Genomic DNA, 25,178 nt, shown 5'->3' with positions numbered 1-25,178 from the left:
AAAAAAAAATCTAGTAGCTTCATAAAATTACATTTCTGGGCCTGGGAACATTTCAGTTACATTGCTGTCTATGGAGGGTCAGAAAGCTCTCGGATTTCATCAAAAATATTGTAATTTGTGTTAAGCCGGATGCGCTGTTTGCGTTCAAATCAAATCGTAAATCGATGTATAAGATGTATCCCTGTCGCGGCTGGCACAGAAGAGTGTACACATTTTGCGTCCAGGGGATATTCTCCAAAATGGTGTTACGGTGACACAGAGGAGACGTTATGGTGCCTAATTGTTGAATAAAGTTGTTATTTTTGTTTTATTTCCGTACAAAAAATATTATTGTCGCTTCATAACGTTACGATTGAACCACTGATGGCATTCTGAGTACCACTGAGTATTCTGATGATGTGTTTCATACTTTTCTGGACCTTGACAGTGTAATTTACTTGGCAGTCAATGGGACAGTCACAAAACTCCTGGTTTTCATCCAAAATATCTTAAATTGTGTTCCGAAGACAAACAAAGCTTTTACGGGGGATTGGACCGACATGGTAAGTGATTAATGACAAAATTTTCATTTTGGGGTGGAGTATCCCTTTAATTACCATTAGGTCTATTGATTTAACATGCTTATTTGGTGTGATTAACTGTGGAAAAAAATAATGCATTAAAAAGATTAATGAGAATGCAGTTATATGCCCATAAAATTCAAGATATGATTTGATTAGACAATACCTCATTTGCATATTTAAAATAATTGTTATAAAACCTGTGATATAAAACAATTTTGCCATTCTTATTACAAATAATCTATCAGCTGCATATTTTATCCTATTCGCCTTTGGTGTCTTGCCTTAGGGGATAAAAGTATTTCATAAGCAAAAACATTCAAACAAGTTTGTGAATGTCGGAGTCTATATTCTTATGGACAGCGGTCCAACGCATGGTGCAGTTGTTCTTCAGGTGACTCGAGTATGAGTCCCCCTCTCACCCTAACAAACTGTTCTGTCAAGTCTTTATTATCCTATACATTAAAAAGCTGTATTACACAATAATGATTCTTGAAAACAGGGAGCTTACAATACATACACATTTGATATTTATATTTTGATATTTATCTGGCATAATTACTGCATGTCTCATCTGAATTTATGATGCACAATTTCTGTGATGTTATTTTTCTGATCAAGTGTTCATTCATTAATCTAGTGCTTCAGCATATGTGTGTTTTTGTGCTTGTTGTCCCTAAATTTAGGCAGGGTTGCAGGATTATGATGAATATTGGTGCCTGACCAGTTAGTACATCAATAATTTGCTTTGTTCTGAAACAGGCACTAAATGCAATGTCACATTTTTGTTGAATTGATTTTTATAAATAATTTGCTTCACAACCCCTACGATAAAAAAAAAAAAAAAAAAAAACTTTAAAAAGTTTTCAAAAAAGTTCTCAATTATCAATCATTTATTTGAGGAATATTCTAAGCTCTGAAAGTAAACCAGTGTCCTCCTTCTACAGTAACTAAAATAATGACGCATGATCAAACTGACTTTTAACTGTTTAATTGCCTGTTAAATTTTAATACTTCACATTATTGTGACTTTTTGTGATTTTGAGAAAAAACTGCTCTGACCTAAAGAAATTAGGAATTATTAGCAACTACAGTAATATTACTATTCAAAATAATATAACATTTAAATTATGTGAAATACTCACATCAGCGTGTTGAGTGTAAAGTGTTTATCCTGCAGTAGAGCAGTGATCTGATTCACTCGTGTGTCTCCTAGTTCATGTCCACTCAGATTCAGCTCTCTCAGGAGTAACGGGTTTTTACCCACAATACTAGTCACATAATGACAGGCTTCATCTGCAGCAGGACCCAAAAACCTGCAAGCACAGACATAGGACTCAATTCAATTTTGAACTTTCAAACTTAAGCTGAAAGTTTTTATGACATTCAAATATTTATTTCAAAGAAACAACAGTGCAAATGTCCTGTAAAACAGAAGGGCAAAAGCTCACTAGATCTTGAATTTTAGAACAAATATGGACAGTGAAGTTAGGGTGTCAATATCTTTCTGGACACCCGTTGACTCACAGACCTGCTGTAGAGCGATACAGAGCTGGGAATCTTGGCTTGATGGGAAATCAAACTACAGTGTGTTCAGAAAAATGTAATGCCATACTACTGAATACCTGCACCTCTAGTGGCACATCAATTATATTTAACCTGCACTGTAGTTTGCACAGATTAACTAGATTGTGCTGATATGTCTTATCAAAACCATAGCAACCCCAAATGCAACAAAATTTAAGTTTACTGTATTACTAAAATAATGTTTAGCCTGCAAGTTATTCATTTTCTGTTATTTTATCACGTTTCACCTCAGTTTTAGTTGACAGTTTGGATCCTGCAGTAAATCATTGAGCTGCTTCACTCCTGATTGTCCAGGATCATTTCCTGTGAGATCCAGCTCTATCAGGTGTGAAGTGTTTGATCTCAGAGTTGAAGCCAAAGCTTTATAACCTTCTTCTGTGATACTGCAGTTTGCAAGTCTACAGAGAAAAAGTTTTATAATAAAATTAACATGTATTGTATGATTATTATTAATAAGTGCATTCCAACAATGGTACATTAAACTCCCCCAAGTTTCTGCAGTGTGCAGTTTGTATTTTCTAATCCGTTCTGGAGTTTCTTCACTCCTGAATCCTGCAGATTATTGTTGCTCATGTCAAGCTCTTTCAGACTGGGGTTTGAACTCAGGACTGTAGCAAGAGCTGAACAGCTTTCCTCTGTTAGACCACAATTACACAGCCTAAAATGATGAACAGGAGAAGGAGAATTACAAACACAAAGTAAAGATTCCAGTATTCAGTGATTGTTGACAATTATTCTGTTTTGCTTACTATACAGTTTAAATGTGTAATAATAATAAAAACAATACATACTGAAGTATGTTGAGTTTACAGTGTTTATCCTGCAGTAGAGCGCTGATCTGATTCACTTGTGTGTCTCCTAGTTCACATTCACTCAGATTCAGTACTCTCAGGAGTAATGGGTTTTTACCCAGATGTTTAATCACATACTGACAGGCTTCATCTGCATCAGGATTTTGTAACAACCTGGAGACAGGAGAAGTACACTAACATTTCATAACTGTACATTGCAGAACTGCCCCCTACAATAATGAAGATCATCTTGATATACTTGGTATCACACCTTTCACACCAAAAGCAACATTGCAAAACAGTGCAACAAAACGCTAATGAATGATCTATTCATGTACATTTACTCACTGAACAGATGCTTTTGGGAATTTTATCATAAGAGAATCAATATTTGCAGTAGAGGTTGACCGACTGATCGGTTTTGCCAATTAATCGGCACCGATAGTTGATTGCCAGAACTATCGGCTATCGGCAAAAATCCATGCTGACAGTTTTTCAGGGTTGCGTCCGTTGCTGGAGTCGCTGAGAAAGTCTGCAGTCATTATACCTACCTGGTCTCATGGCATTTACGTACCTGGGTGCACTTTTTAGCGTGACATGAAATACGTACCAATAAGTACATATCACTGCAGTTTCCAAAATAAATGAACACTTTCACACAAATTTACAGAGTTGCGATTAATAAAGCGTAATTTTCGCACAATTACTTGAAGAATATCATATTTCCAACAATAGAGCATTAACCTTTAGCGACAGTCCCCGGATATTTGAATTCTGAACCGCCGCAATACGTATCTGAAGCAACGTAATAAAAAAACAGCAATACGTACCAATATCTACGTAATAAAAACGTGCCAGGGTTCACATATTGAACCTGTGTTTTAGCGCCATTCAGTGGACGTTTCTATTTGAAACTGCGGCGAAACGTGCAGCAAGGTATGTACGGTGTCGCACAAAAAGAGACCAGGTTGCATTATACAGTATGAGAGTGGCTTCTAGAGCCAGAAATCACTGACAGCACATGCTGTTTGTTTTGACACGTGACACTGCACGCTGCACAGAGCAGGACAATTCAGATGCGGATTTAAAACCGACAACAAAATGGTGTGTATACAGTATACTATAGTACAGGTTTTAATAATATTACTACGTAATTAATTTGTTGATAGATGTTTAATTAGTAGAGAAAAATCATCAGTTCATTTTCAAGGCTGGAGGATGCAAACATTAGTATTACCTCAAGCAGTTAAAACAATGTGACCAAAACACACACAAGTCCGAAACCAATATTTAATGTCACGACAGTTACCATCTATTTGCATTATTTGCAAGCATTAATGAATAATGAAATATTAATGAACAAACATGGGTCCTATCAGCCAGCAGCTAACATCGCTACTAACAAGGGCTCAAGGTCGAGCAGACAGCGGCATTCAGCTCAGAGAGCAGCCGAGCTCAGGACTCTGATAGTGGGTGACTCTATTATCAGAAACATCAGTAGCAGGACTACAACTACATGCTGCTTTCCTTAAAGTGCCCCTATTATGGATTTTTAAAAATGACCTTTCATGCAGTGTGTAACACAGATCTAAGTGAATGAAAACATCCTGCAAAGTTTTAAATCTGAAAGTACACCAAGTATAAAGTTATTGTCTCTCAAAAGAAAGAGTCGACTCTGAATCATTGAAAGGAGTCGTTTTTAAAACTAATCCCAAGCCGTTTCATGTTGACGTCAACATGAAACATTAGCATATTGCCTGCCTACTTGTTGGTCTTTTCGCGTTGGTCTGAATGAAAATGCAAATTCTGTAAAATAGCTGTTTCCCCGGTAACTCTGTACACAAAGCAGCATGCGCTCACAAAGGCTGCTTTATCAGGCATTACAGGCAAGATGACATGAAAATGAGACCAATCGGACCAATAACTGCAGATTAGCGTCACGCAAAGGAGGGGTTTGGAAAAATTAATCTTTAAATGAATTGTTTGGGAGTCGTTGAGCAAATAAGGTAAAAATAAATGCATATTATAAGACAATGAAAGTGTTTTTTTGACCTTGCATGCATGTCAACCTGTTGTTAGGGACTCCCAAAACCAAAATATGAACCTTTCATAACCCATAATAGGGGCACTTCAAGCAACCATTTCTGATGTAAACAAGGAACTTTGGAACATTCTAATTAGACACAAGAAGCAGCCTATCCTTTGTTCTGTTTAGTGTTTGTTTGTTTTAACTTGTTTTAAACTTTTTTTTTAATGGATTTTAACATCCTCTCTAAACAATTGTTTGCTTTTTGTAAGCCACTTGAAAAATTGTGGTTTACCCCACAACTTATTAACTATTTTGATCTGAGTCGGAGAACTATTCCAGGAGTGTGGCATTTGCCTGGATCTCTGTGTTTATCTACTTTTGGTGTAAACCTGCATCACTTTGCATCACTCTGCACCAGCTACAGCCTGCACCAGCTATAGCCTACAAACGGGTCTACATTAACTACAACCTGGTCTCCTGCTCCAGCTATTGTCTGGGTCTCCACCAGCTATAACCTGGTTTGATCTACTGCCTGGCCTCTATTCCATCAGCTACCAGCTACAGCCTGGGTCTCCACTAGCTATCAGCTATAACCTTGGGTCTCTACTAGCTATACGCCGGCTACCCTGCTCTGTGGTGTGCAAATTCCATCATGGCGAGTATGATTCTTGCCTTTCTGTCTTTGCTCTGTCTGCCTAAAATCTCAGAGCATGAAGTGGAAGTCCTAGTGAGTGACTTTAACTTTTCATTAAATGCACTTTATTTGTTACCACGATCAAAGATTACTGGCTATACACAGGATTTGGTCAGCAGTCAGGGGGGCTGGATGTATGGCATGAGCTTGGTTTCACAACATGGAAATTTGAACCATCTTTTAAGCTTGTTCCTTTTAAATGACTGTTTTATTCCATGAAAAAACTCTTGGCCAAAAAAAAGCACAATGAGTGGTGACTCTAAAAGTTGCAGAAAGCACTGTCTTAATACACGCATGTTGAAATGTATTATTACACTTATGTTGCTGATGTCAGGAAATGTGCAACCTAACCCAGGTCCTGGGCCCGATATGATATCGCTGAAAACTCCTGCCGATTTTCTAAATAGGTCTGGTATAGGTTTCGTACGTATAAATGTGAGAAGTCTATTGCCAAAAATTGATATGGTCAGAATTTGGGCCAAATCGACAAATGTTGATATTATGGTGTTATCTGAGACATGGCTGGGTAGATCCACTAATGAAGCGTTAGCGTTAGTTCTGGCAGGTCACGTGAGTCAAGCTTGCATCAGCTGATCGTATCTACCTATAGGAATACAACACCTATCGCGGCATTCCTATATCTTCCGTATCAATCAGCAGCTTTTTCTGCTTGCTCAGGAGCAAATCAGACGGCGAATTCCATCTCTACGGGAAAGCTTTCAGTCAGGAATTTTCAGGGGTTCGTTCCCACGGGGTTCTCACCAGATTCAACAAGTTTGTGAACTTGAACGCGAATTCGCCGCGATTGATATAAGCTTCTCAAGTACTGCTTCTCATAACGTTATATCACTGACATAGACCCTTCGCCTGCAATGCCCGCAAATCATCGCTGAAGTTGTGCTAATGTGACTGCATCAACAATGCTTTTACACGAGATCTGCTTCCCCGCTGTTAGAAGTAAAGATATCAAGGAGGGTTAAAGCATCCACGTAAAATGAACATTTAACCCTTTATTCATCTCTGAATGTCTTCACGAAGCTAAGCTAAGTTCTTATTTCATTCTCATTGCCTTATGCTATGTTGGCAATTATGCTATCGTCAAATATTGCTCGTTGTTAAGGCAGTTGATCAGTAACATGTTTGTTTGCTAGGCATGCTGTTGCTTTAGGCTCATTGGTTGTATTTTGTCACGCTGGTAACATTACCCAGTAAACCTACCACAGCAGGCTTGTTTTTAATATGTTGTTTAAGGCTGTCTGATATGAAACAGGTTGCTGCTTAAGACTCATCTAGTTTTGGGAATTCTGTTTCATTAAACTTATCTATTTTTATTTTTATTTCTGTTTGATATGCTGTTGCTTTAATCAGTGTACATGTAATGTGCTTGATACTTAAAGGGCAGTATGTAGATCATGCTACCAAAGGTTATAATGATAACGATTATCTGGATAAGGGCAACATGGGCTGCCTAAACGTCGGGTATTGACCACATGCTGTACTGCACTAAAGGGGCATGCTGCTCTTCTCAGCTGCTGATTAAAGAGCACCCCTTCGCTGCTTCTGTTCTTCTTAAAGGGCATGCTGCCGCAGTCTACGTTATTTCAGAAGGTCTTTGCTTTAAAGCTGTTAGGGTACTGGGATTTTGCTTGCTTTTAGGGCTTATCTAGTGCTCAGTATCATGTTTGTTGCTAGACCAGCTTGTTTCTTTAAGCTATTGGTTGTACTGCAAGTACTGGTACTTGGTAAATTCACAACAGCAATAAGCTAATATTTAACCTGTTGTTAGGCCATCTGATTGTTCTCGAAATATGCTTGCTGCTTATGGCTCATCTAGTTATTGGGACTGCTATTTCCTTAAGTTTCTCTGACTACTGCAACATGCTTGTTGCAAAGCAATCGAGTGCATTGGTAAGGATTTCTGTCTTCACTCATGTGGGTTGTCAGATTGAAGACACGTAACATAACGAGCACAATGTCAATGGGAGACGACAACCTGTAAACTGATGAGTTGATTTGAGTTATCATATGCTGTTTCTATAGTTTTTAAATGGATGCTGAAGCTTTAGGTCAGGTAGAATATGCGATCTCTCTCTGAACCGTTCATTGCTCGCTTCTATGGCTGCAGTACATGTGTTTGCTGCAAATTAGGCTGTCATTTTTAGTGAGTCAACTAGCTGTCAATTTTTCTGCATCTTTTTCAGGTATTGCATAAAAGGGGCTTGCTGCTCTTCTTGGCTGCTTATTAAGAAGAGCATCCCTTCGCTGCTACTCTCTTCCGGTAAGGGGCTTGCTGCTCTTCTTGGCTGCTTATAAAGAAGAGCACCCCTTCACTGCCTTCTCCGTAAGGGGCTGCCGCCCCAGTCTCTGCTATTTTCAGAAGGATATGCTTCTTTCAGGATACCATCAGTTGTGGTTTGGGTGGTTCTGGCCTATCGTTGTGTCGGGGGGTTCATGCCTATCGTTTGTGTTGGGGGGGTTATTATTGTTGCTCTCCCTGCTCATTCATGACAGGCTGCATGGATGGGCAGGGAGTTTTTGCACAGAACAGAACCATACCGCCAAACCAAAACCTTATGCTAAGTATCTATCTTTTGACGATAGTGGTCCTGACAGAAATGAAGCGTTAGCGTTAGTTCTGGCAGGTCACGTGAGTCAAGCTTGCATCAGCTGATCGTATCTACCTATAGGAATACAACACCTATCGCGGCATTCCTATATAAGCTCTCTTCCGTATCAATCAGCAGCTTTTTCCGCTTGCTCAGGAGCAAATCACCCTCCTCCATCCCCAACTCCTCCTTTCGCAGTCAGGACTTGTCTTCTGATATTCCTTGCTGAATCATACTTAAATACACTTAAATATCATTATGCAATATTAATGATATCTGCTTGTTCTGTTCTGTTTACCCTAGGGGGGTTATTATTGTTGCTCTCCCTGCTCATTCATGACAGGCTGCATGGATGGGCAGGAGTTTTGCACAGAACAGAACCATACCGCCAAACCAAAACCTTATGCTAAGTATCTATCTTTTGACGATAGTGGTCCTGACAGAACTGATAGTTATATTTATGAAGAGGTATAATATATTTCGTACTGATCGTCATGCTAAAGGTGGAGGAGTGGCGATCTATGTAAAAAATAGTTTGCAGGCAACAGTACAATTATCTAAGTCTGTGCCTAAACAATTTGAATTGCTAGTGTTGAATACTGAATTATCGCAGAATTGTGTTTTGATTGTTGCGGGATGTTATAGACCTCCTTCTGCGTCAAAAGATTGTCATTGTCTTTATTGTCTGATTGTTTGTAATCTATGAAATATACCGAATCTGATGCACAATATAAAAAACAATGCTAAAATATTGTAAGATTCAAATTTACTTTTAATTTTAAGTTTAATCCTGTGAAGTAACTCATTCGGGCAAAACTTTCTGTTGTAATGAAAGATCCATGTGGTCATCAGACATTCTGCTTCCACATGGTGTTAGTAAGCTACATGTTCATATCACTTCGCTAAATGATTCCAGTTATTTCAAAGGTCCTTAAAGGAAAATAACCAAAACCAATAACGACAATGACCAAACAAATAAATATTTTAAACAATAGGATAAAAATGACAAATTATATCCATGTTTTTTTTTTAAATTATGTTTTATTATGTACAGAAAGCACATACTCCCTTTCTGCCGCTCTCACTCCTATATAGACGCACACACGTACATACAGACACACATCTGCACAAACGGCTCTGACAATGTTATCAGTAAAATAGTTTGGAAACTTAAAAAGCTACATGACATTTCCCACTAGTGGGGTAATAATGACGCTGGGTAACACTTTAGTTCCCTTTTGATACTACACTCAATACTACACTCGTACTTGGATACTACACTCATTATGGGGGAAAACTCCTTTTTCTCTGATGACTGAATCCTTTTTTAATAACGCAGTGTAACTGCACGGCCATTGGTTTGTGCAGTGCTTTAGAAACGAACCAATGGCTTGGCAGCGGAGCTGCACGAGACTATGGTGATGAAGTCCGCCAGAATGGGCAGGGCATCTATATAAGGGGGCATTTCGCCATAGGATCCTCAGATTTCTTCTCCTTCAGCAACGATGACAACCTTCGCTGATCTACGAGAATCAAGTCTGCTCACCGTAGAAACGCCTCGCAGCGGATCAAGACCCCTCTGCTCAGCTGACTTCCCCGCTCCCGCTAGCCAACTCCAGAAACTCATAACCTCGATGCCCAGATGTCTTCAAACTGTTTTGAAAAGAAGAGGAGATGCTACACCATGCCCCCGTCCCAACTATTTTGAGACCTGCAGCAGGCATCAAATTTGAAATGGGCTCATTTTGTGCATAAAATTGTAAAATTTCTCAGTTTAAACTTTTGTTATGTTATCTATGTTCTGTTGTGAATAAAATATTGGCTCATGTGATTTGAAATTCTTTTAGTTTTCATTTTATTCAAATTTTAAAAAATGTCCCTACATTACCGGAAATCTGGTTGTACATTTAGAACGATGATTATCTAAACAATGAAATAATTATAAATCATTTTGCTATTTACTGTGTGGAAATTATGTCACCTTTATTTATATAGCGCTTTTAACAACATAGATTGTGTCAAAGCACTTAACAGTATCAAATTGGAGGATAGAGTGTCAGTAATGTATAATGATAAGATTAAACACTCAATTTTATCAATTTTCAGTTAAAGGCATTTCATTATTGAATTCAGAGATGTAATTGTCTAGCTCAGTTTAGTTTAAATAGTATCTGTGCAATCAAATCGATGATAATCGCTAGAAATTAAGTGTCCCCAATTAAATGTGTATCATTTTTCTTTATTATTTTTTAGTTTTTCAAAAACCATGTCCTTCCCTGGCATAATTTTACATCACGACCAAACATTTCTAGGCGTCTTTGGAGGGAAAAGGTCTATAAAATCGTCACTGATCATCGTCATGCGAGTTAAAGCTGCATGTGTTGTATTAAGTTTTACCAGCAGGTGGCAGTACAGACTAATGCAATCACTAAAAAGCTTTACTCATATAAGAGTGCTCGTCCAGCATCCGGTCTTCAGGATCCCCTGCCACCATCCGGTGACCTATACTGCCCTACAAAGGCAAAAGACCTTAACTCGCTAGAGTGTGAAACTGAGAAAAATGACTTTAAAGTTGTTTACTTGTCCAGCCAAATTAATTATACTGTAGGTAGGACACTGTAAATTTGGCAATTAGATGTTTTAGTAATGGAAATTATCTACATTAAAAAATTGTAAGCTCAAACTTGATTTTTATCCCTATTTTGAAGTTAATGTACTCTGCCTTTGCATTGTCTGCAAAAAGTGAGAAGTCACACCAAGGCAAAAGACAGTAACTTCCACATTATCAATATTTGGTTGCTGATCACCATTTACAAAATCGTTATAGTAACACCTGTATAAAATCTAGTGATCATGGGCTATCTCATATAGACTACTGCATATAGTAATCTGTATTATTATAATTTTTTTTTTTTTGACCGTAACAAGAAGACAAAAAGCATAATTGCTTATATTGACTTGAATGAAATAGCCTAACCTAAAAGAAGGACTTGTGGATTTATGTGAACGTCAGCAATTAAGCAGGCATGCTCAGAAATGCTTGTGGATTAAACATCTCCGACGACGTTCAGCGCCATGGATTGATTTTATCGGGTTACAAGAAAAGGATATAGATTTAATTGCGAACTATTAGGCTACTGATTTTATAATTGATCATGCTACATGATACGGCATTCAAGTAGACATGCATCCAACTAGATGTGACAGCCTGGTGAATAATCTGCATTACAAAAACAAAAAAACAACAGCAACAAAAAAATTATTTAAAGGTTATTCACGATTATGTATTGCTGCCAAGGTGTCTAGTCTTTACAGTGCTTTGTTATATGGAGTATGCTTTGTTTGGTAGATCGCAATCTAATTCGTTTGTCTACACCGTAATTGAAATGCGTCAGACTTTAATGGACAGTAAAAAAAAAGGCAGAACACCGTATAACTCCAAGCCGGCACCATAACTTCATTTTGACGCGCGGCTAAACAATGGGAGAACGCAGTAACGCTTTTCGAAGTTACGGTTGAGACGACCCATTATTTTCTCGGAAAAACAACAAAATTGACTCAAGATACTTATGTACATGATAAAGGATGTCCGTCTCGCTGGCTCCTTCAGACCATCAGACTCGGCTATGCGAATCAGTTCGCCCGGCGTCTTCCCAAGTTCAGGGGCGTCCACTTCACTTCAGTGAAGGCGGCAGATGGTCCTGTCTTGCGTGCAGAGATCACAGTCCTACTGGCGAAGGATGCGATAGAGCCGGCCCTCCAGCCGATATGAGGACGGGGTTTTACAGCCCTTACCTCATTGTACCCAAGAAAGGTGGTGAGCAGTGTTGCCAATTTGGGGATTTTGTCACCAAATTTAGCTACTTTCTCATTGTTGCTGCGACTTTTATTGATTTTTTGCGACAAGGAGCTATTTTAGCTATATTTAAATACAAATAGCGATTTTTTGGAGATTTTTTTTTTTTTTACTTGGCCACACCTTGCCGTAGGCCCGTGACCTCCCACATTTACTCTCAATCATGCCAATGAGTCTGTGCACAGTGTGCAGTGAACATGCATCAGTACACTTGCCATTCAGATATGATGACACGCACCACCATTTCATTATAAGCTTCAAGATGGCGGAGAACAAATATGAAAAATTATGATTACATTGGGGCACCAACTACTCAGTGCATGAACACCTTGTTTTAACCACAGACACAAATGTTATACCACAATTAATGCACAATCATGTCAACCAGATACTGAGAGACAGTGCATCATCATGTCATGTGTGCTGGGATGCAGTATTTTGCACTTTGCAGTATAAAACACATGCAAATAGAAAAAGCACCAGCAAATCAAGAACATATCTTCATCAGTTTGACAGCAGGTGCTGCAAATGCTCACAACACAAACAAATAAAGAAACGCACTGCAAATGCTCACAACATAACCAAATAAAGAATTGTATTTGCGTTTCTTGTGTTGTGAGCATTTGCAGCGCATGTGTTGTCAAATTGATGAAGTTGTTTTCTTAAAATGCAGGTGGTTTTTTTTCCTATTTGCAGCACGTTGAGATCTCTCGGCCACCGTATAATAGAGTGTGTTGACTGAAATAAATTTGTATGAATAAAGGTTTTGTTTTTGGAGAATCATAATATCTCTTATCTGTTGTATTTGAGCAGGACAGGGATGCACTTTGGTGACACATGAAACAAATGCCCAACATTGTGTGTCTTTACATCATTTCCATCATGTGCTTGCAGATCACAGGAAGAATTTACTGATTCAAATGTGTCGTGCAGAGTTACAAGAAAGCATTTCCTAAATTTCACTTCAGAATTTTTTATACTTTTGTTATATTTTTTATACTGTCATAAAATTGTACTGTCATTGTAAAGTATATATTTACTTTCCTTTACCAATTTTACCTGTATTTACTTTCTTTTCATATTTGACGACTTTTTGTGAAAAATGGAGACTTTTGTGGGTGGTTCTAGAGATTTTCTGAGGGAGGGGTTTGGCAACACTGGTGGTGAGTTGAGACCAATCTTGGATCTGCGTGTCTTGAACAGGGCCCTTCACAAACTTCTGTTCAAGATACTCACGCAGAAACGCATCTTCGGGTGCGTCCGTCCCAGATTGGTTTGCAGCGATCGACCTGAATGACGCGTACTTCCATGTGTCGATCCTTCCGCGCAACAGGCCATTCCTGCGGTTTGCGTTCGAGGGACAGGCATATCAGTACAAGGTCCTGCCCTTCGGGCTGTCCCTGTCGCCCCGTGTCTTCACGAAAGTTAAAGAGAACAGGGCATTCGCATTCTCAACTATCTCAACGACTGGCTCATACTGGCTCAGTCTCAGTTGTGCGAACACAGGGACTTGGTGCTCTGGCACCTCAGCCAGTTGGGCCTTCGGGTCAACTGGGAAAAGAGCAAACTCTTCCCAACGCAGAGGATCTCTTTTCTCGGTATGGAGTTGGATTCGGTCAACCAGACAGCACGCCGCACACAGGAACGTGCTCAGTCGGTGTTAACTGCTTGAATACGTTCAAGAGCAGGACGGCGGTCCTACTGAAACAATTTCAGAGGCTTCTGGGGCATATGGCAGCTGCAGCGGCAGTCACACCGCTGGGGCTGCTTCATATGAGACCGCTTCAACACTGGCTCCATGGCCGAGTCCCGAGGTGGGCGTGGCAACGCGGCACTCACCGGGTCTGAGTCACACCGGCCTGCCGCCAAACCTTCACCCCGTGGTCAGACCTCTCGTTTCTCCGGGCAGGAGTGACCCTGGAACAGGTCTCCAGGCATGCTGTGGTTTACACGGATGCCTCCACCACCGGCTGGGGGGCCACGTTCGATGGGCATGCAGTGTCGGGGGTTTGCTAGAGTTTGCCTAGAGTTGCTGGCAGTACGCCTGGCCTTGAATCGTCTCAAGAAGCGCTTACGAGGCAAGCACGTGCTCGTCTGCACGGCCTTCGCAAGTATGCGTTTCCCCCAGTGAGCCTTCTCACACAGACACTGTGCAAGATCAGGGAGGACGAGGAGCAGGTCCTGCTCGTGGTGCTGTACTGGCCCACTCGGACTTGGTTCCCGGAACTGATGCTCCTCGTGACAGCCCCTCCTTGGCAGATTCCTCTGAGGAAGGATCTACTGACTCAGAGACGGGGCACCTTATGGCACCCGCGTCCAGATCTCTGGAAACTTCATGTCTGGTCCCTGGACAGGACGCGGAGGTTCTAGGTGACCTACCCCAGGAGGTAGTTGACTCCATCACTTCGGCGAGAGCACCGTCTACAAGACATGCTTACGCCTTGAAGTGGAACCTGTTCGTCGAATGGTGTTCTTCTCACCAAGAAGACCCCCGGAAGTGCCCGATCAGAGTCGTGCTGTCCTTCTTGCAGCAACGGTTAGAGCGAAGGCTGTCTCCCTCCACCCTTAAAGTCTATGTGGCTGCGATTGCTGCTAACCACGACCCCGTAGAAGGGAAGTCGGTGGGGAAGCATGACTTGGTCGTCAGGTTCCTTAGGGGGGCGAGAAGGTTAAATCCCCAACGGCCCCCCTCTATACCCTCTTGGGACCTGTCTCTAGTGCTCAGAGCACTACAGAAGGGCCCATTCGAGCCTTTGCAGACAGTCGAGCTGAAGTTTCTTTCAATGAAGACTCTGCTCCTGTTTGCATTGGCCTCCATCAAGAGGGTAGGGGACCTGCATGCAATTTCGGTTGACGATTCGTGCCTAGAGTTTGGGCCAGCGGACTCCCAGGTAACCCTGAGGCCCCGGCCTGGCTATGTGCCCAAGGTTCCCACTACTCCCTTCAGGGACCAGGTGGTGAGCCTGCAAGCGCTGCCCTTGGAGGAGGCAGACCCAGCCCTAGCTTTGCTTTGTCCCGTCTGGGCATTGAGATGCTACGTTGACAGGACGCAAAGCTTCAGGACCTCAGACCAGCTCTTTGTTTGTCACGGAGGCCGGCAGAAGGGGAATGCCATCTCTAAGCAGAGGATGGCCCACTGGATAGTGGACGCCATCACCCTGGCTTATCAGGCACAGGTTGTGCCCTGCCCGTTCAGGTTGAGAGCTCACTCTACTAGAGGTGTTGCATCCTCCTGGGCACTGGCTCGTGGCGCCTCGCTGGCAGACATTTGTAGAGCTGCGGGCTGGGCGACCCCTAACACGTTCGCTAGATTCTATAGCCTCCGTGTGGAACCGGTTTCCTCCTCTGTTCTCACCTCAAACGGGTAGAAGCACTGAGAGGCTCCGGTTTCGGGTCGGCTTGCTAAAACTGCTCCAGAGAGTCCGCTGGTAGACCCTGTCGAGCTCCTCCGTCCCCTCGGTAGCCAGACGTGGCGGAATGTCTGGCGCCAGGCCCTCACTCGATGAATCCGTGAGAACCGGTAGAGGGCTGGGTTCCATATGTAGAGACCTAATTGGATCCCATATGTGTAAGTCCACGGTATAGCTTCAGAGCCCGTGTTTCCCCGGCAGACTTCCTGCCATTACCCAAGAGGCTACAGTCACCTCTAATCTTCCATATTCACCTAAATGGTTGTTATATGTGTAAGTGCTTCTGAACCTCCTTTGGGAAGGCTGGGCTTCCGCAGCGTTCCTGTTCCAAGTGGAACGGGTACGTTTTCCCAGTGTTATCCAGTCTTACTGAATGGGTAGTGCCATAGCAACAGTAGCTGGTCTTCTTGTGGTGAACCCTGACCTATGCCAAAAAGTAGGGGTGCAGGAGGCTTCCACAAGACACTGGAAGGGGCAGTATCCGTGGCCCTTTGGTAGGGATCCCAATTCGTCGGTCACCCGACGTGACTCGGAGTGACTGACTGAAAGGGAACGTCTCGGTTACGTATGTAACCCTCGTTCCCTGAAGGAGGGAATGGAGACGTCACGTCCCGTCGCCACGGCTGCTGTACCACCGCTGAGCGGCCGGGTCACCGGCTTGGCTCCTCAGCGAAAACCTGAATATGCGCTGCACCTGCTGCCTACTTATACTCACGCTGTGATCAGCGGCAGCTGGATGCAATAATCGCATGCCAATGTGCATTGGCTCGTTTAGTTACACTCGAAGTGGATTGGTCTCTCTAAGCGAGATCCCAATTCGTCGGTCACCCGATGTGACGTCTCCGTTCCCTCCTTCAGGGAACGAGGGTTCCCTATCTGTTGGTCACTACGCGTTATGTCGTGACGACATAGGGGATTTACTTGGGAGCCCCAATCATCTCTGACTTAAGAGAAAACGCCAATGAATATTGGCTAGTGGATTTTGCATACCTGCGCCACTCCCCGTGCACACGAGTATAAATAGGCGGCAGGTGCATCCACTCATTAGATTTTTGCTTCGGAGCCGAGTGGATGAACGTGTTGATCTCCACAAAGAGCCATTCATCATCTGTCTGGAAGCTGTTCTGGTTGGCGTTATGGTGCGAACAGCGGTGTCCCTGTCTGCAGCGATTCCCCTGGGCACTTCAACTAAAAGAGCAGATTTCTAAAAGAGCAAATCACGGTCGGTTCGTGTCTTTTAAAGACGCCGTTCCCGCCGTGTCCTCTTGGTTGCGGTCGCTTCCTATCCTCCATCCACGGCCACGATCGTTGTCTTCAGTGTCTGGGCATCCAGCGCTGAAGCTGCGTTCGTGGATGGTTTATGCGCTCGCTCGAGCGTGTAACCATGGCAGCGCTGCGATCGCGCCTCTCTCTCCTCACGGGGATGGGAGGGGCTCCCTCTGTCACTACCCGCACTGGCTTCTCTGCCACGAGCAGAGAACCATCGGCTAGTGCTCTGGGCGATCTGAGGGTTACAGTGAGAGCCTTTCCGCCGGGCCAGTCCCCACGGACTTCTCACTCCTCCCGCAGCAGCTGTTCTGTGCGGCTCCCCGGTGATTCTGCTGTGCCGTCTCACGGCGTGCCCAGCGTTTCATTTGGTGCGCCGATAGAGGATCAGACGTCGATCGCAGCATCGGGGGATGGGCAATCGTTCTCTGAGGATGAAGATTCGGCGGGGCTGCCTCCCTCGGGAGTCGCGGCCGCAGCCGAATCGGACCCAGAGTTGACGGCCGTGCTTTCCCGGACGTGCACACCTCCTAGTTCTGAGCCCTCGCGGTGAGATGATTGGTTCCTCGGCACGGGCCGTGGCTCGCGACCACGCCCTGCCCCGGTTCCTTTCTTCCCAGAAGTGCATGGGGAGCTGACGAAGTCGTGGATGGCCCCTTTTTACGGCCAGAAGCGGCTCGTCTGCCTCCCCCATCCTCGCTACCCTCGACGGCGGGGCAGCTAGGGGGTACGTTGACATTTCCCAGGTGGAGAGTGTGTTTGCGGTGCACTTGTGCCCGCAAAGCGCCACCACTTGGAGGAATCGTCTCGTCTCCCGTCCAAAGCCTGTAGGCTGACGGCCGCCCGCGGCCAAAGCTTACAGTGCTGCGGGCCAAGCTGCCTCTGCCCTGCATGCCATGGCTATCCTGCGAGTACACCAGCCAAGGCATTAAAATGCACGAGGGTAGTACCAACCCGAGGTTGATGCAGGAACTGTGCTCTGTGACTGACTGTGCCCTTCGGGCGATGGAAGTCACAGCGCAGTCCCTCGGGAAGGCGATGTCCACACTTGGGGTCCAAGAGGGCCATCTATGGCTCAGCCTTGAGAAGAGCGATGTCGACAGTGCGCTGTTCGCCGCTCTCGTCTCCCAGGCTGGACTGTTCGGCGACACTGTCGAGGACTGTGCCCAGCAGTTCTCGGCAGTACAGAAGCAGACCGAGGCCAATTGGGTAACAGGTAAGTAGCTTGCCCCGGCGTGATGCACCGCTCCGCCGCAGGGCAAGCCCCAGTCTGCTTGTCACCGTGGGCGCCTCCGCGTCCTCCAGAGCTGCTCCGCCCGTGCTGAATCGTCCCATATGCGGTGCGTCGAGCCTCGCAGGAGTGCGGCGCCCCGTGTCCCAGTTGGCCCCTAATCACCCAGATAGGCGACAAAGCGGCCCTGACACGGGCAACCCAGTGATGTGGGAAGCTGCTCTTTCTCAGGAGATGGCAGGGACAGCACCGCTCCTTCCCCTGGAGGAGGGCCGGGTGGAAATTCTCTTGTTCTATTCCGCCGCTGGCTCAAGGGCCAGCGGCCCCCACTTTGTCAAAAGAAAGAGCAATTTCCCTTTCCTCCGGGTTTTCAGGTCCACGGGCCGACAGTGTGCGATCGTTGCCTCCTCACTCGCCCACGACCCATCTTGCCAGCGGCCAAGAGAGTGCGGTTCAGGGACGCAGTGCCTCCCCACGCACCTCTAGCCAGTCCCTCTGGGACCCAGGGAGTTTCGAGGATGCCTCAGAACGCACAGCCTTCTGTACCATCCAGCTCTACTCCCTTCGCTGCACCACCGCAGGTACGTCGATCGTGCCGTTGGAGCCACTTGCACGGCGTCTGGAGGCGTGGCTCATGCTGCCCAGCCCGTCTCGTTGGCTCACGGGCATGATTCGACTCGGCTACGCAATTCAGTTCGCCAGGCGACCTCCCAAGTCCAGCGCCGTTCTCGAGACTTCAGTGGTAGCTCGAACGCCCTGTCTTGCGCGAGGATTGCTGTCCTCCTGGCAAAGGATGCAATCGAGCCGGTCCCTCCAGCCGAGATGAGGCAAGGGTTTTACAGCCCTTACTTCATCGTACCCAGGAAAGGCGGTGGTCTTCGACCAATCCTGGACCAGCAAGTCTTAAACCGGGCCATGCACAGGCTCCCGTTCAAGATGCTGATGAACAGGCGCATATCAAATGCATCCAGCCCCAGGATTGGTTTGCAGCGATCGACCTGAAGGACGCTTACTTTCATGTTTCGATCCTTCCGCGACACAGATCGTTCCTACAGTTTGTGTTCGAGGGTCGGGCATGGCAGTACAGGGTCCTCCCTTCGGCTGTCCCTGTCCCCCGTGTCTTCGTGAAGGCACGGAGGGCGCCTTGCCCCGCCACGGAAGTGGGCATCAGGATCCTCAACTATCTCGAGCATGGCCCGCGTGCGAGAACAGTTGTGTGATCACAGGGTCCCAGTGCTTCAGCACTCAGCCAGTTGGGGCTTCAGGTCAACTGGGAAAAGAGCAAGCTCTCCCTCGTGCAGAGAAACTCTTTTCTCAGTATGGAGTTAGACTCGGTGAGTGTGGTGGCGCGTCTCACCAACGAGCGTGCCCAGTCCGTGCTGAACTGCCTGAGTTCCTTCAGAGGCAGGACTGTGGTTCCTCTGAAACAGTTTCAGAGGCTCCTGGGGCATATGGCATCCGCAGCCGCAGTCACGCCGCTCGGGTTGCTTCATATGAGACCACTTCAGCACTGGTTGCACTCCCGAGTCACGAGGTGGGCATGGCGTCGCGGTACACTTCGTGTGAACATCACACAGGAGTGTCACCGTTCCTTCAGCCCCTGGACGGACCTTGCCTTTCTACGGGCCGGGTGCCCCTAGAACAAGTGTCCCGGCATGTCGTTGTCACGACGGATGCCTCCAGTACGGGTTGGGGCGCTACATGCAACGGGCAGGCAGCCTCGGGGCCCTGGACAGGGCCTCGACTGCTTTGGCACATCAACTGCCTAGAGTTGTTGGCAGTGCATCTGGCCTTGCGGCAGTTCCGGCCACTGCTGTTCGGCAAGCACGTGTTGGTCCGTACATCAACCGGTTGGGAGGTGTACGATCACGTCGCATGTCACAGCTCGCCCGCCATCTCCTCCTCTGGAGTCAGACGCGGCTCAAGTCGCTGCGTGCTGCTCATATTCCGGGGGAGCTCAATCGTGCGGCCGACGCGTTCTCACGACAGCTCACGTTCCCCTGGAGAATGGCGACTCCATTCCGAGATGATCCGGCTGATCTGGAGTCGATTCGGGGAAGCTCAGGTAGACCTGTTTGCTTCTCGCGAGTCCTCCCACTGCCAGCTGTATTACTCCCTGACCGAGGCCCCCCTCGGCAGGCACACAGCTGGTCTCGGGCTCTACGCAAGTATGCGTTTCCCCCAGTGAGCCTGCTTGCACAGACACTGTGCAAGGTCAGGGAAGACGAGGAGCAGGTCCTGCTGGTCGCGCCGTAGTGGCCCACCCGGACCTGGTTTCCTGAACTCATACTCCTTGCGACAGCTCTTCCCTGGCGCATTCCTCTGAGGAAGGCGGCAGACTTGAGCGGTAGAGACCATCACTCAGGCTAGAGCTCCTTCAACAAGGCAAGCCTATGCACTGAAGTGGAGTCTGTTCGCGAACTGGTGTTCTTCTCGCCGAGAAGACCCCCGAAGATGCACGATTGGAGTAGTACTTTTTTTCCTGCAAGAAAGGTTGGAGCGTAGGCTGTCACCCTCCACCTTGAAGGTGTATGTGGCTGCTATTGCGGCCCATCACGATGCAGTGGACGGCCGGTCCCTGGGAAAGCACGATCTCATCGTGAGGTTCCTGAGGGGTGCCAGGAGGTTGAACCTCCTAGGCCACCCCTGATGCCCCCTGGGATCTCTCTATTGTCCTGGCTGGGCTTCAGAGGGGTCCCTTTGAGCCGCTGGACTCAGTTGAGCTTAAGTTCCTGTCTGCTAAGACAGCGCTCCTGACCGTACTCACTTCCATCAAGAGGGTCGGGGACCTCCAAGCATTTTCGGTGAGCGAAGAGTGCCTTGTGTTCGGGCCGGTCTACTCTCACGTTGTCCTGAGACCCCGGCCTGGATACGTGCCTAAGGTTCCCACCACGCCCTTCCGCGATGAGGTGGTGAACCTGCAAGCACTGCCCTCGGAGGAGGCAGATCCAGTCTTGGCGTTGCTGTGTCCCGTAGGAGCGTTGCGCATATACGTGGACCACACCCAGAGCTTTAGAAGCTCTGAGCAGCTCTTTGTCTGCCACGGAGGTCAGCAGAAAGGGAAGGCTGTCTCCAAGCAGAGGTTGGACCACTGGATAGTGGATGCCATCGCCTTGGCGTACCAATCCCAAGGCGAGCCGTGCCCCCTGGGGGTGAGGGCTCACTCCACACGGAGTGTTGCGTCCTGCTATGTGTTGGCGCACGGCGCCTCTCTGGCGGACATCTGTAGAGCTGCGGGCTGGGTCGACACGAATACCTTCGCAAGATTTTACAATCTTCGCGTCGAGCCAGTTTCTTCCCGCGTGTTGGGTAACAGGTAAGTGGCGGGAAGAGCTGGCCAGTGTCACGCTTGCTGTGCCATTCCCCCTCACCCGGGGATACGAGTGCCATTTTTCTCCTCCAGTTCAGTTTCCCGGACGGCGAACCCTGGTGGAGTTCCTCCAGCTCCCCCGGCAGTCAGACTGGGCGGTGCAGTCTGACGCCAGGCCCAGTAATTTTGTTAGCGCGCCCGGGTCTCCGGTCAGCCCCTGTACTGGGCTAGGTGTCCGTATGGCTTGATTCCCTTCGGGTAATCCCATATGTGTATTATACCACGGTAAGGTTTCCCTCACGGTAAACCCGTGTCTTCCCTTTGACAGAGCCTCTGTCAGGCCCCGTTGGCAGCTCTCTTCCCTACCCCTAGGTAGGATCTGCCCCAGGGTCCAGTCGTATGTAGTACTGCCCCAGGCCTGGGTCAGTCCATATCAGTGTCTCCACATCTTACCTCCCTTCGGGCAGGATGTGGCCTCCAAAGCGCCCTTCTCTGGAAGGCTCGCTTCCCCATCGTTACTGCCAAGCTGTAACAACAAATAGGAAAGACTTGAAGCTATCTTTCATTGAAGGTCCCTTCCGACTTCTGTGGGAAAAGGAACAGCGGCTTGGCTATCTCCAGCAGCGATGTACTCAGTGGTCCCTGCGGGCACCAAGGTTAGCGAATTTGCGCTGGGGCGATGGGAAGGTTGCGACCTTTCGCATGGCATTTGTCTGTCACGCCGCTTGTCAGCATCTGCATGCCACAAGGTTGTGACGGGGTTCAGGTTGTGGCGCTTTCCATAAGATCCCTATGTCGTCACGACATAACTCATAGTGACCGACAGATAGGGAACGCCTCGGTTACGTGACGTAACCCTCGTTCCCTGATGGAGGAACGGAGACGTTATGTCCCCATGCCACAATCTTGAACCATCGCTGGTTGCCAGGGACTCGTTCTCGGCTCCTCAGCGTAAAACCTAATGAGTGGATGCACCTGCCGCTTATTTATACCCGTGTGCACGGGAGTGGCGCAGGTATGCAAATCCACTAGCCAATATTCATTGGCGTTTTCTCTTAAGTCAGAGATGATTGGGGCTCCCAAGTAAATCCCCTATGTCGTCACGACATAACGCCTCCGTTCCTCCATCAGGGAACGAGGGTTACGTACGTAACCGAGACGTTACATACGTAACCCGAGAGGTTTTCAAATAAACTATATATATATATATATATATATATTTCCACCAAAATAAAAGATCAACTGGTTTCAGTCAAACGAAGTGCAAGGGTTTCTCTTGCAAGTGCAGCACAAAATATGCATGTTATGGTACAAACACTTTAAATGTTGTATTTGGATTTTACAGGTTTTTAACAATACATCCAAGCACAAACACTGCAAGCTAAAGTTTGGGATTATTTTCATCAGTTTTATACAGTATGTTTCCAAAATAAAACTGCTGTTTTACAATTTTTAGCGTGTGGTAGTTTATTGAAGTTGATTGTAAAGCCATTGCTGCCAGTTCTACAGGTTTTTAACAATACATCCAAGCACAAACACTGCAAACTAAAGTTTAAGATTATTTTCATGTGTTTTATACAGTATGTTTCCGAAATAAAACGGTTGTTTTACAATATTGAGCATGTGGTAGTTTATTGAAGTTGATTGTAAAGCCATTGCTGCCAGCCATTTGATTTTTAAACTTTATGTATGTGTAAAGTGTTGATCTAAGTGCAAACCAGGTTCTAATGGCGCTTTTCCACTGCATGGTACGGCATGGTACAGTTCAGTACGGCTCGCTTTTGGGGGGTTTTCCACTGGGTACAGTACCTGGTACCGGGTACTTTTTTTAGTACCACCTCGGCCGAGGTTCCAAGCGAACCGTACCGTTACCAAAACGTGACGTGTAAACTCTGCTGATCACTGATTGGCCGGAGAAAATCGTCACTGCCTGCGTCATTGAACTTGTGGCACGAGACACAACAGAATCGCTAGATTTAAATCAGCACAGCCACCTAAGGATCAAACGCGACTGTTTTGAATGAGCGCACCTTTCTTTTAACAACCAAAAAACGTCTGTTTCATTGTCAGTCGAGGAAGTACAGACTGTCCTCTCGTTGATAGCCGAGGAGCGGATCCAGCGAGAGCGTGATGGAGCGACGCAGAATGAAAAAGTTTTTCAGGAGTCGCGGCAGTAGAGGCGGCGCGACTATAACGACACGTGAATAATCCCGCCCACTCTAAAGCAGTACTAAACTGCAGTGGAAACGCAAACCGAGCCGAACTGAGCCGTGCCGTTCTGAACCGTGCCGAGCCGAGTCGTACCACGCAGTGGAAAAGCGCCATAATTGAACGTACAGTTGTGTATTCACTCATGTTGAAAGTACGACGGTGAAACAACGTCGTGTTATCAACGTTGATTCAATTTGCAAAATCAACACATAATTCAACGTTAATCCAACGTCTACAGAACGACCTTAATTCACCAACGCTGTAGGTAAGACGGTGAAGCAACGTAGCGATTTCAACGGTGAAACAACATCACAATATCAACGTTGATCCAATTTGAAATATCGAAACATAATCCAAGATTGATTCAACCATGGTACCCGATGTTGATTAACCGGTGAATCAACGTTGAAATGCCGGCTGGGAAACGGCTCGATTAGTTCCGGGTTTGATGAAGGCCCACCTTCCGAAAAATGAAATGTGTTGTGATTGGTTAGCTGTCCCAGTGCGTTGTGATTGGCGAGGCGCTGTTGGAGCGGAAGAGAGCCAGGTTTCCCTGGTAACGCTGTATGCAGAGCTCCGCTGACAAACGCTGCTTTATCAGACATTACATGCAAGATGAAATGAAAATGACATCCAAAATTTTCTGAAAATAGTTGGTTTCCATCAGAAATACAGTGATATAAAAACACCCGCACTGGGTTTCGACTTTGAAACGTGCAGTGCTCAACCAAGCATCTCACCCGCCAACCATTCAAATTTCCGTAGGCGGGATTTACAATTTGTGATGTCACAAATACAGGAAAACAACTTTGTAGTCTAAACGAGCCGTTCGCTGTAGTTCTTGAAAAGGGATTTTTTTTAAACAAAATATCTCCCTTTGGAGTGTACTTTGAGATTTGTAACTTTGTAGATCATTTTATGCCCAAACATACACTGACTAAAATTCAAAAAGTGAAAAAGCATGATAGGACCCCTTTAAGAACACTCACCTCAGTGTCTTCAGTTGACAGTTTGGATCCTGTAGTAAATCATTGAGCTGCTTGACTCCTGATTGTCCAGGATCATTTCCTGTGAGATCCAGCTCTATCAGGTGTGAAGGGTTTGATCTCAGTGCTGAAGCCAGAGCTTTATAACTTTCTTCAGTGATACTGCAGTTTGAAAGTCTAGAGAATATTAAAGAGTAACATTGTAGTCATTACAGTTTCCTATCACGTCATCAAATCACTTACAGCCTACAGCAAAATAACCAAAGCCCCTGAAGACAATGATCAAGCAAAGGATAAAAATGACAAAAGATCCTTTATTCCCCATGAAATTACATTTATTTATGTATGGAAAATACTTAAATTTAACAAATTACTTCAAATAAATCTAGACTGTAGAAAGACTGTGTAACAGCCACTAATATACTGTTCCTAAAATACCAATGTCAATGTGCCTTTAAGAGAACTTTTTTTGTTGTGTGTTGCTGCGGTACGTATGCACGTATGGTGTTGTATGCGCGCACGTACAGAGAGAGTAAGCAGTGAAGAGAGATGGTTGCTCTACCGCTGTGTATTGCATTAACGTGTTCATCCCTTTGTTGTGACGGAACCAGAGTGTTTTACATGTGTGGGAGACGAGTATG

At 45.7% G+C, this 25,178-nt stretch overlaps 1 protein-coding gene across 1 annotated transcript in view; it reads right to left on the bottom strand.

The window, feature by feature from the left end:
• The window catches only part of LOC131535017 (uncharacterized), a 46,241-nt gene that overhangs the window by 11,845 nt on the left and 9,218 nt on the right, over positions 1-25,178 (bottom strand). The window contains exons 8-12 of the mRNA XM_058768153.1: positions 24,541-24,714; positions 2,939-3,112; positions 2,636-2,805; positions 2,375-2,546; positions 1,706-1,876 (exon numbers count right to left, since the gene is read on the bottom strand). Of these exons, the coding sequence (XP_058624136.1) occupies positions 1,706-1,876; positions 2,375-2,546; positions 2,636-2,805; positions 2,939-3,112; positions 24,541-24,714 (861 nt within the window). The remainder of the gene's footprint in view (positions 1-1,705; positions 1,877-2,374; positions 2,547-2,635; positions 2,806-2,938; positions 3,113-24,540; positions 24,715-25,178) is intronic.

This window comes from Onychostoma macrolepis, unplaced genomic scaffold (assembly GCF_012432095.1).
Source record: "Onychostoma macrolepis isolate SWU-2019 unplaced genomic scaffold, ASM1243209v1 Scaffold1, whole genome shotgun sequence".
In the NCBI taxonomy this organism is placed as follows: domain Eukaryota; kingdom Metazoa; phylum Chordata; class Actinopteri; order Cypriniformes; family Cyprinidae; genus Onychostoma; species Onychostoma macrolepis.
This window is presented reverse-complemented; position numbering and strand designations above follow the sequence as displayed.